Below are 14543 nucleotides of genomic sequence, written 5' to 3'. Positions count from 1 at the left end.
TGTCTATCTGAGATAAACCATCATCATCTCTTGCCTGAATTACTGCAAAGCTTCCTAGTCTCCCTGCCTCTACCCTAGTCTCCCTTCCCCAACCCCACAGTTTGCAGCCAAGGTGATTCTGCTAAAATGTAAGCCAGATTAAAATCCTTTGCTGGCTTCTCACCTCACCTAGTTAAATCTAAAGTTGCAACCTAACATGTCCCTGCCTGATCTGTTCCTCTCATCCCCATTTATCCTGTGCATCATGGATAAGGGTGCAGACATTGGAGCCACACTACCCAGGTTCAAATTCTGGCTCTACCATTGACATAGGGCTGTGTGACATAGGGCAAGTGACTTGACCTCTCTTTGCTCCAGTTTCCTCATCTGCAAAATGAGGATAATAGTATCTACCACATAGGATTGTTGTGAAAAGTAAATGAGTTAATGTATGTAAAGTACCTTGAACAGTGTCTGGTACATGATGGATATGAAATCAGATTCTGTTAAATAAAAAAAAATCTGTCATTCTCTTTCTTGCATGCTCCTCTCCAGCCACTCTGGTCTCCTTATTGTTCCTCAAACACACTCCTGTCTCAGGACCTTTGCACTTACTGTTCACTCTGCCTGAACATTCTTCTCCCAACTACCCCCTGGCTTGTTCCCCATCTCCTTGCAGGTCTCTGCCTCCATGTCACCTTATCAGGGAGGCCTTCTTTGATCCATCACCTTTTAAAAATAGCAACACTTCATCACTCTCTGTCCCCTTACCCTTCATAGCACTTTTCAACATCGCATGTATATTTATACACTTATTTTCCTTTTTCTGCAACAAGAATGTAAACTCCATGAGGACAGGAACTCTCCTTGCTTTGTTCACTGATACAAACCTAGCACCCATAACTGTGTCCAGCACGTAATAGTTGCTCAATAAATATTTGTTGAATGAATGAACAAAAGACAAAAGTGAGAAAATAAAGGTCATGATATCTCTGCCAAGATAACATGGCAATAAAATATGTAAGTGATATCTGGATAAAGGGAAGAAAATTCAAACAATATAGAAAGAAACAAAAGGAAGGTAAAAGCTTTTCTCCTATCCTCATCTGTTTCCCTAAAGGTTACTACAGCTCTGTGTATTTTTAATTTCATTGACCAATAGTTGTATTGGTGGCTTGCTATGTGTGCAGAAAAGGTTTGAGGTTTGAGGTGCTGTGGACTTAAAAATGAGGGACCTTTATTTTCCAGGATCTTACATACTTTCTGGGGAGATAACATGAAAGAACTAGAAGGAATGTGCTAATGAAACAGAACTGTGACTAGATGAGATGCATTTTATAGACATTGCAGTACCACAATTATTAGGACCTGGTGATTGGATAGAAATCTTTGGGTGAGGAATAATAAGGACCATGGAAATATGAAACCCCTGTTTTTGTACCTGGGCAACCAGGAAAATGGTGATAGCCTTGCTTGAAATAGGGAAGTTAGGAGGGAAGGCTGTTTTGGGATGTGGTATGGTGGGAAGTGAAGAGATGAATTTGGCTAGACTCATTGTTTGACCTTGCCTTGAATGTGAGAACTGCCTTTGGCTTCCTTAGCATTGCCCATAGAACCTAAACCTGAGCTCTCCATACAGTGGGTGCCAAATGAATGTTACTAGTGGAGATCACTAAACCTTGAACAGCAAACCCTGGTCCTCCTCTCAGACACTAAGTTCAGAAGGTCCCCTGGATCCTCATCCCCTTTCCGCTTAGACTTATGGAAATCTCTAGGCACCATCTGACCTACCAATTCCTACCAACTGGAGGCATGTTGTTGGAGATGTCCCAGGCAAACTGGGATTGTTTGAACTCCCAGGTTCAGAATATCTCTGCTGAACCTACTAGCTAGATAGTAGCAGTCTTCCCAAGTCCTCTTCCAACTAAATTGTCCTTCCCTTTGGTTGTTCTTAATCTACTCTTTTGCTTCAGCTTCCTTTTAAAACTTCATGATGATCAAGATCCAGATGTAGCCCCATTTCTCTCATTTCACAGTTGCCTGAAGAATCCAGCCAGATAATGTTGCATGCTAGTTTACCACTTTGCAGTGGCTACTTCAACCCTACATCTAAGCAACCTCAGATTCCCAGGAGCAGATAAAACCTGTATGCAATCTGTCACTGTTTAGTTTTCATTGCCAAGATAATTCCATAAAGTTAATGAATAGCTGAGCTGGATGGGGTGGGGGCACAAACACAGAATGAATGAAGGGAAACTTTGATTGGTGGAGAGTCTCCTGCTTTTGGCAGGATGTGGGTACATGATGGGTCATTGAGGGTACAGTTGTCATAATCCCATCATCAAAGTACTTTTATGAAATGCTTAATTTCTGGGGCTCTAAGCTGGGCCTACACAGAGAACTACCCAGCTCTGGAACTTCACTTTTAGACCAGGCATGGTCTGATACCAGTTATTGACATGGACACATATGAGATGGATTCAAAACTTCAATATGGCTTATATCACACTGAAGGTATGCCACCATACCTTCTATGGGTTCCTCATTATTTCTGGAGTGAAATCTACCAAGCAAATATATTTTGTCTCCTTAATGATATCATTAGCTCCAGAGGGCAGAGGACTTCACCTTACATTCCTGTCTACAGATTTTACTGTACAACACAAATATAGATCCTCAGTAAGGACTGAGTAAGTCAACAAGACCTGATAGGTAGAGGCAGAGGACATCCTTTGAGTTAACTAATTCCTTCGAATCTCAGTTTCTTCCTCTGTACAAGGAAGGTAATTGTATGTATAGACTCCATGGGGTTAGTTATGAGGAGGGAGGGCCAGTACAAGTGAATTGCTTAGCACACAACGTAGCATATGCTTAACTATTAGCTTTCTCATTATTTATTTCTGCCTCCTGCTTAAGTAGGAGCGAGACTATGGGAAAAGGGTGAGCTCTTAGACAAATCTGGGTATTCGATCAGACTGGTTAGTTGCCTATGCATTTGGATTTAAGGGAGAAAAAAATGATTTCCCCTCTCACATACCTTCTTCACTTTTCTGCTGCAATTTCTGATCAGGGATGGTTTGAGGGGTGTGTGTGCGTGAGCGACTGGCTGGGAGTGGAAGCCCGAAAGGGGATTTTCACTGAGGATAGAGCCTGGGACTACAGTTGCTAGAGCAGCACCTTTTTCAATCTCAATTCAGTAAACATTTATAGCTAGCCCAATCAATGCCAGGCGTCCTCCAGCAGCTGAGGGTCCTGTAATAAACCCGCTTCACACCCATGCCACGTTTCACAGACGGACTAAGCGAGAAGCTAGATAGAGTCCCTGATAGAGCGAAACACGCAGAGCGAGCCAAGGGCCTCTCCGCGCTACTACGCAAGCGCAGCTCCCCAGCGCGCCCGTCTTTCCGGCGTGGCGCAGCGCGAACTCCGCGGAGTCCAATGGGCGCACGGCATCGGCGCTGCGCACGCGCGACACAGACTCACCCGGAAGTTAACGTCTCCGTGCTGAGCGCGAACCTGAGGAGATGAAGTAAGGCCTCAGTTTACCTCTTAAGAAGTAGGGACCGGCCGCGGGAAGTTGCCCACCGGGGCTGGGGTGGTAGAGAGCCTGCGGGGCCGAGGGGTGGGAGAGGCGCGGAGACTGGAGAACTAGCCCTCTAGTTCTGCTCTCCCTTACCTCTGGCCAGGCCGCACTTAACGGCCGCTTTTCCGCCTCTCTCTGCAGCCCTTTAACTAAAGTGAAGCTGATCAACGAGCTGAATGAGCGTGAGGTCCAGCTTGGGGTGGCAGATAAGGTGTCCTGGCACTCTGAGTACAAGGACAGCGCCTGGATCTTCCTGGGTGAGGGTCACATCTTTCTGCACTGCTCATTCTCTCCTGGTGCGCTTCCTAACCTTTCAGCATTCCCGCCTTTCCTTCCTTCTGACGTTCATCACGCACTTAGATTTCTTTCTTCTGGCTGCCCCGTAAATCCGTTTTCTGTATCTCTTTTCTCTTCCATTTCTAGTTTGCTCCTCCTGCCAAGTCAGTGACCATAATAGTTACCTTTGCCGTTCACTGTGGTCCTTGCCACTTGGTTTCAGAGACTGTTGTCATACCGCGCCCCCCTGTTACATAGCTGAGGAGGTTAATGGACTTCCTTAAAGTCACATGGGTAATAAGTGGAACAACCAGAACTATGGGATTCTAGAACTGATGATCTTAACCACCATCTTGTATTGCTGCTAGCGCCCACCTCCCCCCCCGCCCTTTCTCCTTCCCTCAGAATTCATTTTCCTCATTTACTTAACTTCTGCCTTCTGTCCGTGGCCATATTGTCATCTCTGTATTCACTTGTGTCGCATCCAATAATATGAAAGTTTGGTCAAAGAAGTTATTGCACCAGATATTGTGCTAAGCACTTTATGTCCATTGTTTTATTTAATTCTTACAACAGTTCTGTGAAATAAGTACTAATATCCCCATTTTACAGATGAGGAACGAAAGATTTGCAGGGGAATTTATTTCCTATGAAATGCTGAACAGTTGTCTATAGACAACCAAAGATTCCTTAGTCTATGTGAGGTGGGGTAATATTTTCATATTTAAACTGATTTTGCTGTAATCTTAGCTGTGAGTTTGTGAGTTCCGGGCACCTGGGTGGATCAGTGGTTGAGCGTCTGCCTTTGGCTCAGGTTGTGATTTTGGAGTCCTGGTATTGAGTCCTGCATCAGGCTCCCATTTCTCCCTCAGCCTATGTCTCTGCCTCACTTTCTGTGTCTCTCATGAATAAATAAATAAAATCTTAAAAAAAAAGAGCAGGTGAGTTCAAGATATGTTTGTGGAAACAGAGTTTTATGCTGCAAACTGTCTGCTTTGCAAGATTTTGGGTGTGGGGAGTATTTGGTTAGTGATGACACTGACCTTTCCACAAAGTTAATCACTCCTTTTGCTGCACTAGTGCCGCACCTTATATATGATTCTGTTAAATCGTCAGACTGTGAGTTCTTTGAGGGCAGGCCCTGTGGCTTACTCTTCTTTGCACCCACATTGCTGGGCCTAGTGCATGGTATGGAGGAGATGCTTGGTAAATGTTTGTGGAACTGAAATGTGGTTTTCTCTCCTAGGAGGGCTTCCTTATGAACTGACTGAAGGGGACATTATCTGTGTGTTCTCACAGTAAGTCCTTTTTCATTTCCTGCCTTCTGGGTCATCAAATTATGCTTGCTTAATACATTTTGTGGCCTCACAAAGTCTATTTGTTTTATTCTAGTCTGACTGGGCTCCCTGCATGGGGAGGGCTGGAGCTTCTGCTCTAGTCTAGATCAGCCCCAGGACATGGTTATAGAGCTCCCAATATGGAAAATCCAAGAAGTTAGATGATTTAGGAGGCTGTCTTGGGGATTCTGGTCTATTTTTATTGCTTTTTAAGTGAGGCTTGTTCAGCCTGTGCCTACACCAGAATAGACTTACTCACAGGAAACTACCATGTTGGACTCCTTGGGCTCCTGCAAACCCAAGGGTAATCCATGATCACAGGGCCCTTCTGGCCTACACCTGTGTGGTGTGGGATTAGGGCAAAGCACAGAGGAATGGGAGAAAAAGCAAAAAGTTTAGGCAGTTTTCTTGTTTCTAGATGGGTATAAGATTAGTAAGCAGAACCGGTCTCTTTACCCAGAAGCTGAGAATTATGGGCTGATGAGGAACAAGGATGAATAGGTGAACCTTATATTCTTCATTCTGCCCATAGATGAAAGCAGCAGCATTGGGTGGGAGAGCATCTTGCACTGGTGGTGGCGGCTGGTGGGAGAGGGGCTGGGCACAACCCAGAGCTACACAGAGTGGTTAGACAGTCCATGGGGCCTTAGGGACCCTGAGGGCAGAGGACTGTGGCAGAAGGATTTGGGGAAGTAAACACTGCCAGCACACTGTGGCGGAGACATTGCCATGTCAGGGGATGGTGGGGCCGTCCAATAGGAAGAGGACCGTGGCTGAGTGGTGGAGCAGCTTATGGAGGAGAGGGCCATGGAAAAGAAATTGGGCAGTACCCATGAGAGGGCCATGAGAGAGGGCTTCGGCAGCCCACTCTGGCTTAGCGCCCAAGAGAGACAGAGGCTGCTTTCTCTGACTTCTGGGCAGCTGGAAGTTTACAGCAGGTGCAGCCTGTAGTTTCCACCCCTTATGATACCTCTGTCTGGTCCAGCCTTCATAGGGGCTGTTTTTGTCTTATTTGCGTTGAGTGATGATCAGCTAGTGTGTTTGCTTATTCTAATTCTCTATTCTGGCTGTACACCTTGCTCTCCATGAAGATTGTCTTTGCCATTGGTAACAGTGGTTTTCAAGAAATGTTTTGTTTTCTGATTATCAAGGTAATGTATAATCATTATAGAACATTTGACAAAAAGGAAAAGCATAAAGAAGAAAATAGAACGTACTTTAAGGAAAAACTTAACATTTTGGTGTATTTCTTTATCATCTTTTTTTAACCATTTTTTTAAATGTTGGGTAGTCTAATATTTTGCTGTTATAAATTGTATTACACTATACATTGTAGAATATATATCCTTTGTATGCATTCCTGATACTTTACATAGTGAAATTACTAGGTCAATATGTTAGCATTTTTCAGATGGTTTATGAATATGGCCAAATTGCTCTCTGAGAAGTTTGTACCAGTTTCTACTCTAACTAGAATGCCCATTTTTTTTTTTTTGGAATCCTAATTGGCAGTGGTTATTTTTAAGATACTTGTATGGTTTCTCATTATGATTTTACTTTGCCTTTATTTAATCGTCAGTTAGAACGTCTTTTAATAGATGTACATGCCATTATTTCTTGTTTTTTTATTTCTTGTTTTTAAGATGTCTTTTCGTGTCCTTTGCTTGTTTTCTTCTATTGGTGTGTTCCTCATTTTCTTAGTGATTTTACAAAAGCTCTTAATGGTTTTAATTCTGTTATGCCACTTTGTCATGTGTTGTTTACTGTGGACTTACTTTACTTAATTTGATGTGTTATACTACATTGCCATCATTATTTCTTCATGCTCCAGTTGTCCCAATTTGGTCTGTAGGAGTCTGTTTAAATGTGTTCTTGGGGGGATCCCTGGGTGGCTCAGCGGTTTAGCTCCTGCCGTGAGCCCAGGGTGTGATTCTGGAGTCTCGGGATCGAGTCCCGCATCAGGCTCCCTCATGGAGCCTGTTTCTCCCTCTGCCTGTGTCTCTGCCCCCCCCCCATAAATATATAAATAAAATCTTTTATAAAAAAATAAACGTGTTCTTATATTTTTTCTTTTACTTTTTATTTTGAGATTATTTCAGGCTTAAAATAGGAAAGTTATGTAAAGTGATATGAAGAATACCTCTTTCCCCTTCGCTTAGAGTCCCCAGATGTTAACATTTTACCACATTTGCTTTGTCATTATTTCTCCCCATGTATACCTATTATTTTTTCTGAACCATTTGAGAGTTGCAGACATGTTGCTCATTTATCCCTAAATTCTTCAATATGTATTTTTCCCCCCAAATAAGGGCATTCTCTTGTTTAACTTCAATATGGTTATCAAATTCAGGAAGTTAACACTGATACAATATTATTATCTAATTTGTGGACTTTATTTGACTTCACCAGTTGTCCAGATGATCTTTATAGCAAAAGGAAAAAAATTGCTTTCTGGTCCTTTATCTGTGATATGAGTTGTTAATATTTTCTCCTATTTTGTCATTTGTCTTTTGACTTTGTTCTGATACTTTTCTGTGCAAAACTTAAATTTTTTATTCATTTATGTGTTTAAATTATATGGTAAAATTGACTTTTTAAAAAATATTTTTATTTATTTATGAGAGAGAGAGAGAGAGAGAGAGGCAGGCAGAGATACATGCAGAGGGAGAAGCAGGCTCCATGCAGGGAGCTCGACATGGGACTCGATCCTGGGTCTCCAGGATCAGGCCCTGGGCTGAAGGTGGCACTAAACTGCTGAGCCACCCGGGCTGCCCTAAAATTGACTTTTTTAGGGGGTGTAGAGTCCTGTGAGCTTTTTTTAAAAAAAAATACATTTCATTTATTTATGAGAGAGAGAGAGAGAGAAAGAGAGAGAGGCAGAGATGTAGGCAGAGGGAGAAGCAGGCTCCCCAAGGGGAGCCTGATATGGGACTCCATCCCAGGACCCTGGGATTATGCTCTGAGCTGAAGGCAGATGCTCAGCCACTGAGCCACCCAGGTATCTCAGTCCTGTGAGCTTTAATATGTGCATAGATTTGTGTAGTCACCCCCACAATTAGGATGAAGAACAATTCCATCTCCCCAAAAACTCCTTTGTGCTGATTCTTTACAGTCTCATGCTCTGGTGTTTTATATGGCCAAATTTATCAGTCTTTTTTTTATTGCTTCTGAATTTTGGGTCATAATTAGATAGATGGGTAGGTAGGGAGAAATATGTCCTCTCTTCTAGTACTTGTATGGTTTCAATTTTATGCATTGAAATCTGATCCATTTAGAGTTATTCTTATGTATAGTGTGAGACATGGATCCAATTTCAGGTTTCTTTTCAATGGGTATCCAGTTCCCACATTTATAAAAAAGTCCATATTTCCCCCCAGCAAATTGGAATGTCACACTTATATTACTAATTTTTCCATGTATACTTGAGTCTCTTTCTTGGCTTTCTATTGTGTTCTTTTGGTCTGTCTGTCTCTTCATGTGCTAGTACCACATTAACTAATCATATAATTTTTTAGTATGTTTAATATCTAGGAGAGTTGCGCTCCCTCATTGTTCTTTTTTGAAAATTTTCTATCTATTCTTACATGCTCATTTTCCCACAAGAACTTCAGAATTATCCAGCTCCAGGAAAATAAAACACAACTTGTACTATATTACATTTAAGTATTAACTTGGGGGAGGATGTTGCTACCTATATGATGTTGAGTCATCCTATCCAAAAACAAGAGATGTTTTTATATTTGTCTAAATCTATGTGTGTGTCTTTCAGTTTTAAAAAGTTTTCTCTATGTAGACTTTGTACATTGTTTATTGTTAACTTTATTTCTAAGTATTTTATCTTTTTGTTGCTAATTCAAATGGGTTTTTTCTTTTTTGGGGGGGTTTTCTTTGATTACATATCTTCTGATTATTGTTTATTTGTAAGGAGTTTTATTTTTTTGACTTTATATCCTGTTACCTTACTGAATTATTATACTGTTTGTTTTTATTATTGTTCATGATTGATTTGCTTGGGTTTTCTATCCAGAGTATTATATATAATCTTCAAATAGAGATAGTTTTAGTTTTTTTTCATTTTTTGCATGTTTTCTCCTAATTGCATTGGCCTATACCTCCTGTACTAAACAGTGTGAAATAGTTGCTGACCTTAGCTGAATCCGCTCCAGTACAGATTTCCCCTGCTCCCTGAAGGTAGACTGTTCTACGAAAGCTTACTAAGCTAAAAATGCGTGAAGTGGTGAAGCAGTTACCATAATCATAAAAGCAAAAATCCTCTTCACCTTTCTTCCCGTTAGTGAAAACAGGTACTAAGTACGTGTTTTGTAAAAGCAAAGTGGCATAAAGTGAACCTTTAGGTAGCGGGGGAAACCTGTATTTTGTTAGGTAAGATGCAAGATATCTGGCCCAGATGTATGTGTATGATTGTGTTATTAAGTATCCACCAATTCTTGTTTTATTTTTATGACTCTACCTTTTAATTTATGAATCTTTAACTTATCTGGAATTTAACTTTGTATAAGGAATAAGGTAGATTTTTTTTCTATTTTCTATTTAATTTCTGCTTTTATCTTTATTAACTCCCATCTGCTTTCCTTAGATTTATTTTCTTTTATATTCATTCTGCCTTTTTATTTTATTTTTAAATATTTTATTTATTTAATGAGCGAGCGAGAGAGCGATATCTTGAGTAGAGGAGAAGGGCAGAGGGAGAAACGGACTCCCTGCAGAGCTGGGAGACCAACACAGGACTTGATCCCAGGAGCCTGGGATCATGAGCTCAGCTGAAGGCAAATGCTTGACTGACTGAGTCACCTATGTGCCTCCTATTCTACCTTTTTAACAGTAAAATTCTTTAAGGTTGCAGATTTTCCCGAGCGTAGTTTTAGCTGCATCTTGTAAGTTTTGGTATATATTCTCATTTGTGTTATTTTTTAAATAGTCTACCATTGATTTTTTTTTCTTTATTTCAATTTCTCTTTCATCCAGTTGTTAGGAGAATAGGCTTCAAGTTCTAGCTTGTAGGGTATTTTTTATTTAAAATATTATTTCCAGCTGTATAGCATTGTGATTGGAGAACATGTTCTGTTTCTGGAGGTGATTGAAGTTTATTCTATAGTCCATTTTAATACATGTTTCATGGATTATTGAAATGGTACTATTTTTGTAAGATTCAGATATATATATCCACTAGTTTGACATTAATATTTAACAACATAATTGTTATATTATAGTTTATATTAATGTTATAATTATATATTGATATTAATTCCTCTGACCTTATTTTTGTCAGCTTTATGTGTTATAAACTTAAAGTGGTATGCTAAAATATAACTTTTGTTATTAGTTTCTCTTGGAATTTCTAAGAGTTTCTTAAGTTAAAATTTTTGACTTGTGAACTTATGTATAAAGTTTCATGACATATTTTTGTAATATATTAGGACCTTTTTAAGTGTAAAAGAGCTCTCTTAGTCCTGCTTAAGGGGAACTATTTTTTTTTTTGGCCTTGAATTCATCTTCGATCTTAATATTACCACTCATTTTGTAATTGGGTGTTCCTGCTCTGTCCTTGTCTAATTTTTATTTTTAACTTTATGTCATCTTTTCCTAGATGTATCTCTTGTATAGATTATATTATTTGAATTGTTTTGTCATTCAATCTGAAAGTTTTTGCATTTTAAATCAATGGTGTCTTACTCTTTTATAAAATAAATAGATATGGGGAGATTGTTAACATTAATCTGGTGCGGGACAAGAAGACTGGGAAATCCAAAGGATTCTGTTTCCTTTGCTATGAAGACCAGAGGAGCACAATTTTGGCTGTTGACAATTTTAATGGAATCAAGGTGAGTGTGTTCACTAAGCAGGATCTGGCTGGACTTTTCCTATATGTAAGAGTTCGATTTAATTTCCCACCTGATTGCCCCAAGTTCAAGGACAGTACTGGTCACCTGGATGTGTTGAGGGTTGTAGAGGTGTGGGGACATACTGACCAGGAAATGATCCCAGGAAATAATTTCATTGGCTTATGACCCTGCTGACACTTGTTCCTTTTCCTCATGTTCATCTTCCCAGGAACATAGGTATCATGTCCCTCACCCCCAACCAAGCCCCTGGTTTCTCACCTTTCCATTCTCACACCCTACTCTCATCTCTGATGTATTGGGCAGTAAAAAGACTAGCAAATACTGCTCTTCCATGCTATGCTGTGTCAGAGGATTTGGCGCTCTCTTATGGCTTCATCCTCTTAAGACGTAGCTTTGTGTGTCTGTCCTATGTCTCCACTGACTTAGCATTACTGGGCCTTGGAAATTCTCTAGATGAAGTCTGATGACAAATTCTACAAAAGTAACTCATTCTGAAGTTTTCCCTTGTCTGTTCCCTCTCAGACCACTCTTGGCCAGAGAAGGTGGTAGACAAGTCTGGCTTGTCTATGCTCTCCCTGGTTCCTCTGCTTATTTAGGAAAAGCACTGCAGTTAGATAAGCATTTTTTATAGGTTTGGGGGTGACTTTGGACTTGGAGAATTTGTCACTGATTGCAGCAGTATGGAACAGCTGAAAATCTCCATGAAAGGGAGATTTTCTAAAATGTTTTCAAAAGGGGAATAGGAAAGATGACCTTTAAGTTCAGGCTTAAAGGTAAGAATGAAACTCTGTTCTTGTATAGGAACAATAAAAGCCAGACATAAACTTTTGGATGATTTTTTCCTATAGAATAGGTCTGTATCTGCCTGACTATTTTTAAGTGAGGGGCTAATTTTTTGTTGTTCACCCAGAGAGTTGTGATCCACAGCAAAAATAAGTGTGAGACAGTTGTTCCAGTATGGTGGGGGTAGAGCAAGGCGTGAGGGCTTAGGAAAACAAATTCCTTCCCCTTTCCCAAATATTGGTCTGCCTTGACCTCATCCTAATTGCTGTATCAAGAAAACAGCTGTAGTGCTGCACTCGCTTCAGGAGTTCTTTCTAACTGCCAGGCCATGGTATGTTTTACTGCAAATTAATGTGATTGAGGGTAATTCATTGTTTATGCATGTAAATTCTTAGTTTTCCCTGCTGCTTGTGCTTTGGGGCAGTACTGCTGAGCATTTTTTCATTTAATTGCATATGTAGAACCTGAAGGTTATTGTGTGGCACCCTGGGGTAAACTGAGGAGGCTGCCTGGTAGAGTTGCCTCAGGGACTCCAGCTGCCTACCTGATTGCCCCAGGGAGGGGCTGGGCAGATTATTATCTAGGTATATGTGCTGTGACATACCAGTTGGGCAGGTCTGGCTTAGATATTTCCCCAGAAATAGAATTAGCAGGAAGGTAAAGGGTGTAGTTTGAACCATGGCTTTCTAGGGTGTGGTTTGAACCATGGCTTTCTGCAGCTGGGTTCAAATAGTTCAGAAGTAGGGCCCTCTCTGCTGAAGCATTGCCTGTCTGTCTTAGATCAAAGGAAGAACTATCCGAGTGGATCATGTGTCTAACTATCGGGCTCCTAAGGACTCAGAAGAAATGGATGATGTGACCAAAGAGCTCCAAGAGAAGGGCTGTGGGGCTCACACCCCCTCCGTGAGTTCATCTGAGGGTTCCGAAGATGACAAACCCCCCAAAAAATACAAAAAAGGTAAAGCACTAAGACCTGAGAGAAGATTCTGGGTAGTCTTAGTGTTTGCTCCTCCTAGTATTCACTGAGAATTGGTAATCAGTTATTAGGTGTGAAAAGGAAGGGTGTGGGGAACCGTACAGTAATTGGGAAAGGAGAGGTATCAGTGGAAGACTAATATCATGGGCTGAATTCTGTTTCCCAGTTCATATGTTGGAGTCCTAATCCCTCGAGACCTTAGAATGTGACTGTATTTGGAGGTCGGGTCTTTAGAAAGGTAATTTGGGGATGAGGATTGCCTTATCCAGTGACTTGACCTGTCAAGGGGGACAGTTGTCAAAGTTGACTTCTCACAGATGCTTTTCTGGAAGTATAGATTATGAGTGCTTCCCAATGCTACCAGTAGTGCTTTCCTTTGGCATACCCTCCCCCCTTCCCCCTCTTCCTTTCCTTATTGGTTGTGCCCCTTTTTCCCTCCAGACAAAAAGGAGAAAAAGAGAAGAAAGAAAGACAAAGAGAACACTGACCAGGAAGTACAGACAGAGCATCCAGTCTCCTCTTCATCCCCCAGAAACCAGATGGAAAAGGAAAAGGATGACCCTGGCTCTAAAAAGCACAGCACCAAGAACCCAGAGAGGGGTCAGAAGTCAGAACCCAGAGAGGTGCGCAAGCACCACCACAGCTCTCCCGAGGTCAAGACCACCTGCCGCAGCAGAGCAGAGGACAGAGAGAGGGAGCCGAGGAAGGAGAAGCCCAGGCACGAACGTAGGTCCTCAAGCAGGAGGGAGGAAAGAGAAGAAAAGAACAGAGAGAGAGAGAGAGAGAGAGAGAGAGAAAGAGAGAGAGACAGAGACAGAGACAGAGCCAGAGGCCGAAGCTCAGACACGCATTCCAGCCGGCACAATGGGCGTTCTGAGGGGCATAGCCGGAGAGGTAGAAGCAGGAGCCGAGAGAGATCGCACAGGCGTAAGAGGGCCCGGCACTCGCGTGACCGGGACTCCTCCAACCCCAGTGACCGCAGGCACCACTGAAGCTGTGGCCTGTTTGACAGTCTACTAGTACTGGAAATGGACTTGATCTTGAAAATGCAGTCATACTCAATTACACTTTTACTGTTACTGTGAGGTAAATCTCTGGGCTAAATTCTTCCAATCCCTTGAGTATGAGAGTCATCGAGAGCTGTAGTCTTAACAGCCACATATCCTATACTTTTGACAAAATCCATTGTTCCTGGGAACATGCTCAGGACTTAAATTTGGTTTCGTAAATATGGCCCTTGAATTTACGACCCCAGTTTATGACATAATTGCCAGGAAAGGGGAAATACCAGGCAATCTAGGGATTCTAGTCTTTGTGCTAGATGTTTAGGTAGCAAGCCAGTTGGCAGGTACAGCCATAGAATAGAGGAGTGTGGTTTAACTAGATCTGGACAGCTTGATGGGAAGGGGATAGTGATTCTTAACACCAGCCCCCTCTCTCTGCCCCCTGCCCTCCTTTAAAAAAAATTTTAAACATCTGTTTTTCAATGTCCATGCACCGCCTCACTATTTATTTATTTATTTATTTATTTTGATCGAGGTGAAATTCACATAACATCAGATTAACCATTTCAAAGGGAACAATCCAGTGGCCTTTGGTATCTTCACAGTGTTGTAAAACCACCACTCCTGTGTAGTTCTAAAACATTTCCATCACTCCAGAATGAAACACTGTGCCCATTAAGCAGTTACTCTCCATTCCCCCCTCCTCGTCTCTGTCAGCCACCAATCTGCTTTTCATTCCTA

At 41.5% G+C, this 14543-nt stretch overlaps 1 protein-coding gene across 1 annotated transcript; it reads left to right on the top strand.

Annotated features, from left to right (window-relative positions):
- Positions 1-3374: 3374 nt before the first annotated feature.
- RBMX2 (RNA binding motif protein X-linked 2) lies at positions 3375-14076 on the top strand. The gene is made up of 6 exons (XM_077888086.1): positions 3375-3508; positions 3704-3819; positions 5085-5136; positions 10889-11018; positions 12603-12780; positions 13240-14076. Exons 1-6 carry the CDS (start codon positions 3504-3506, stop codon positions 13788-13790), a joined length of 1032 nt encoding a protein of 343 aa, XP_077744212.1. The 5' UTR covers positions 3375-3503; the 3' UTR covers positions 13791-14076.
- The last annotated feature ends 467 nt before the right edge of the window (positions 14077-14543 follow it).

The sequence above is a fragment of the Canis aureus genome, chromosome X (assembly GCF_053574225.1).
Source record: "Canis aureus isolate CA01 chromosome X, VMU_Caureus_v.1.0, whole genome shotgun sequence".
NCBI lineage: Eukaryota > Metazoa > Chordata > Mammalia > Carnivora > Canidae > Canis > Canis aureus.
Note: the sequence above shows the minus strand (reverse complement) of the source record. Positions and strands in the feature narration are given on the sequence as shown.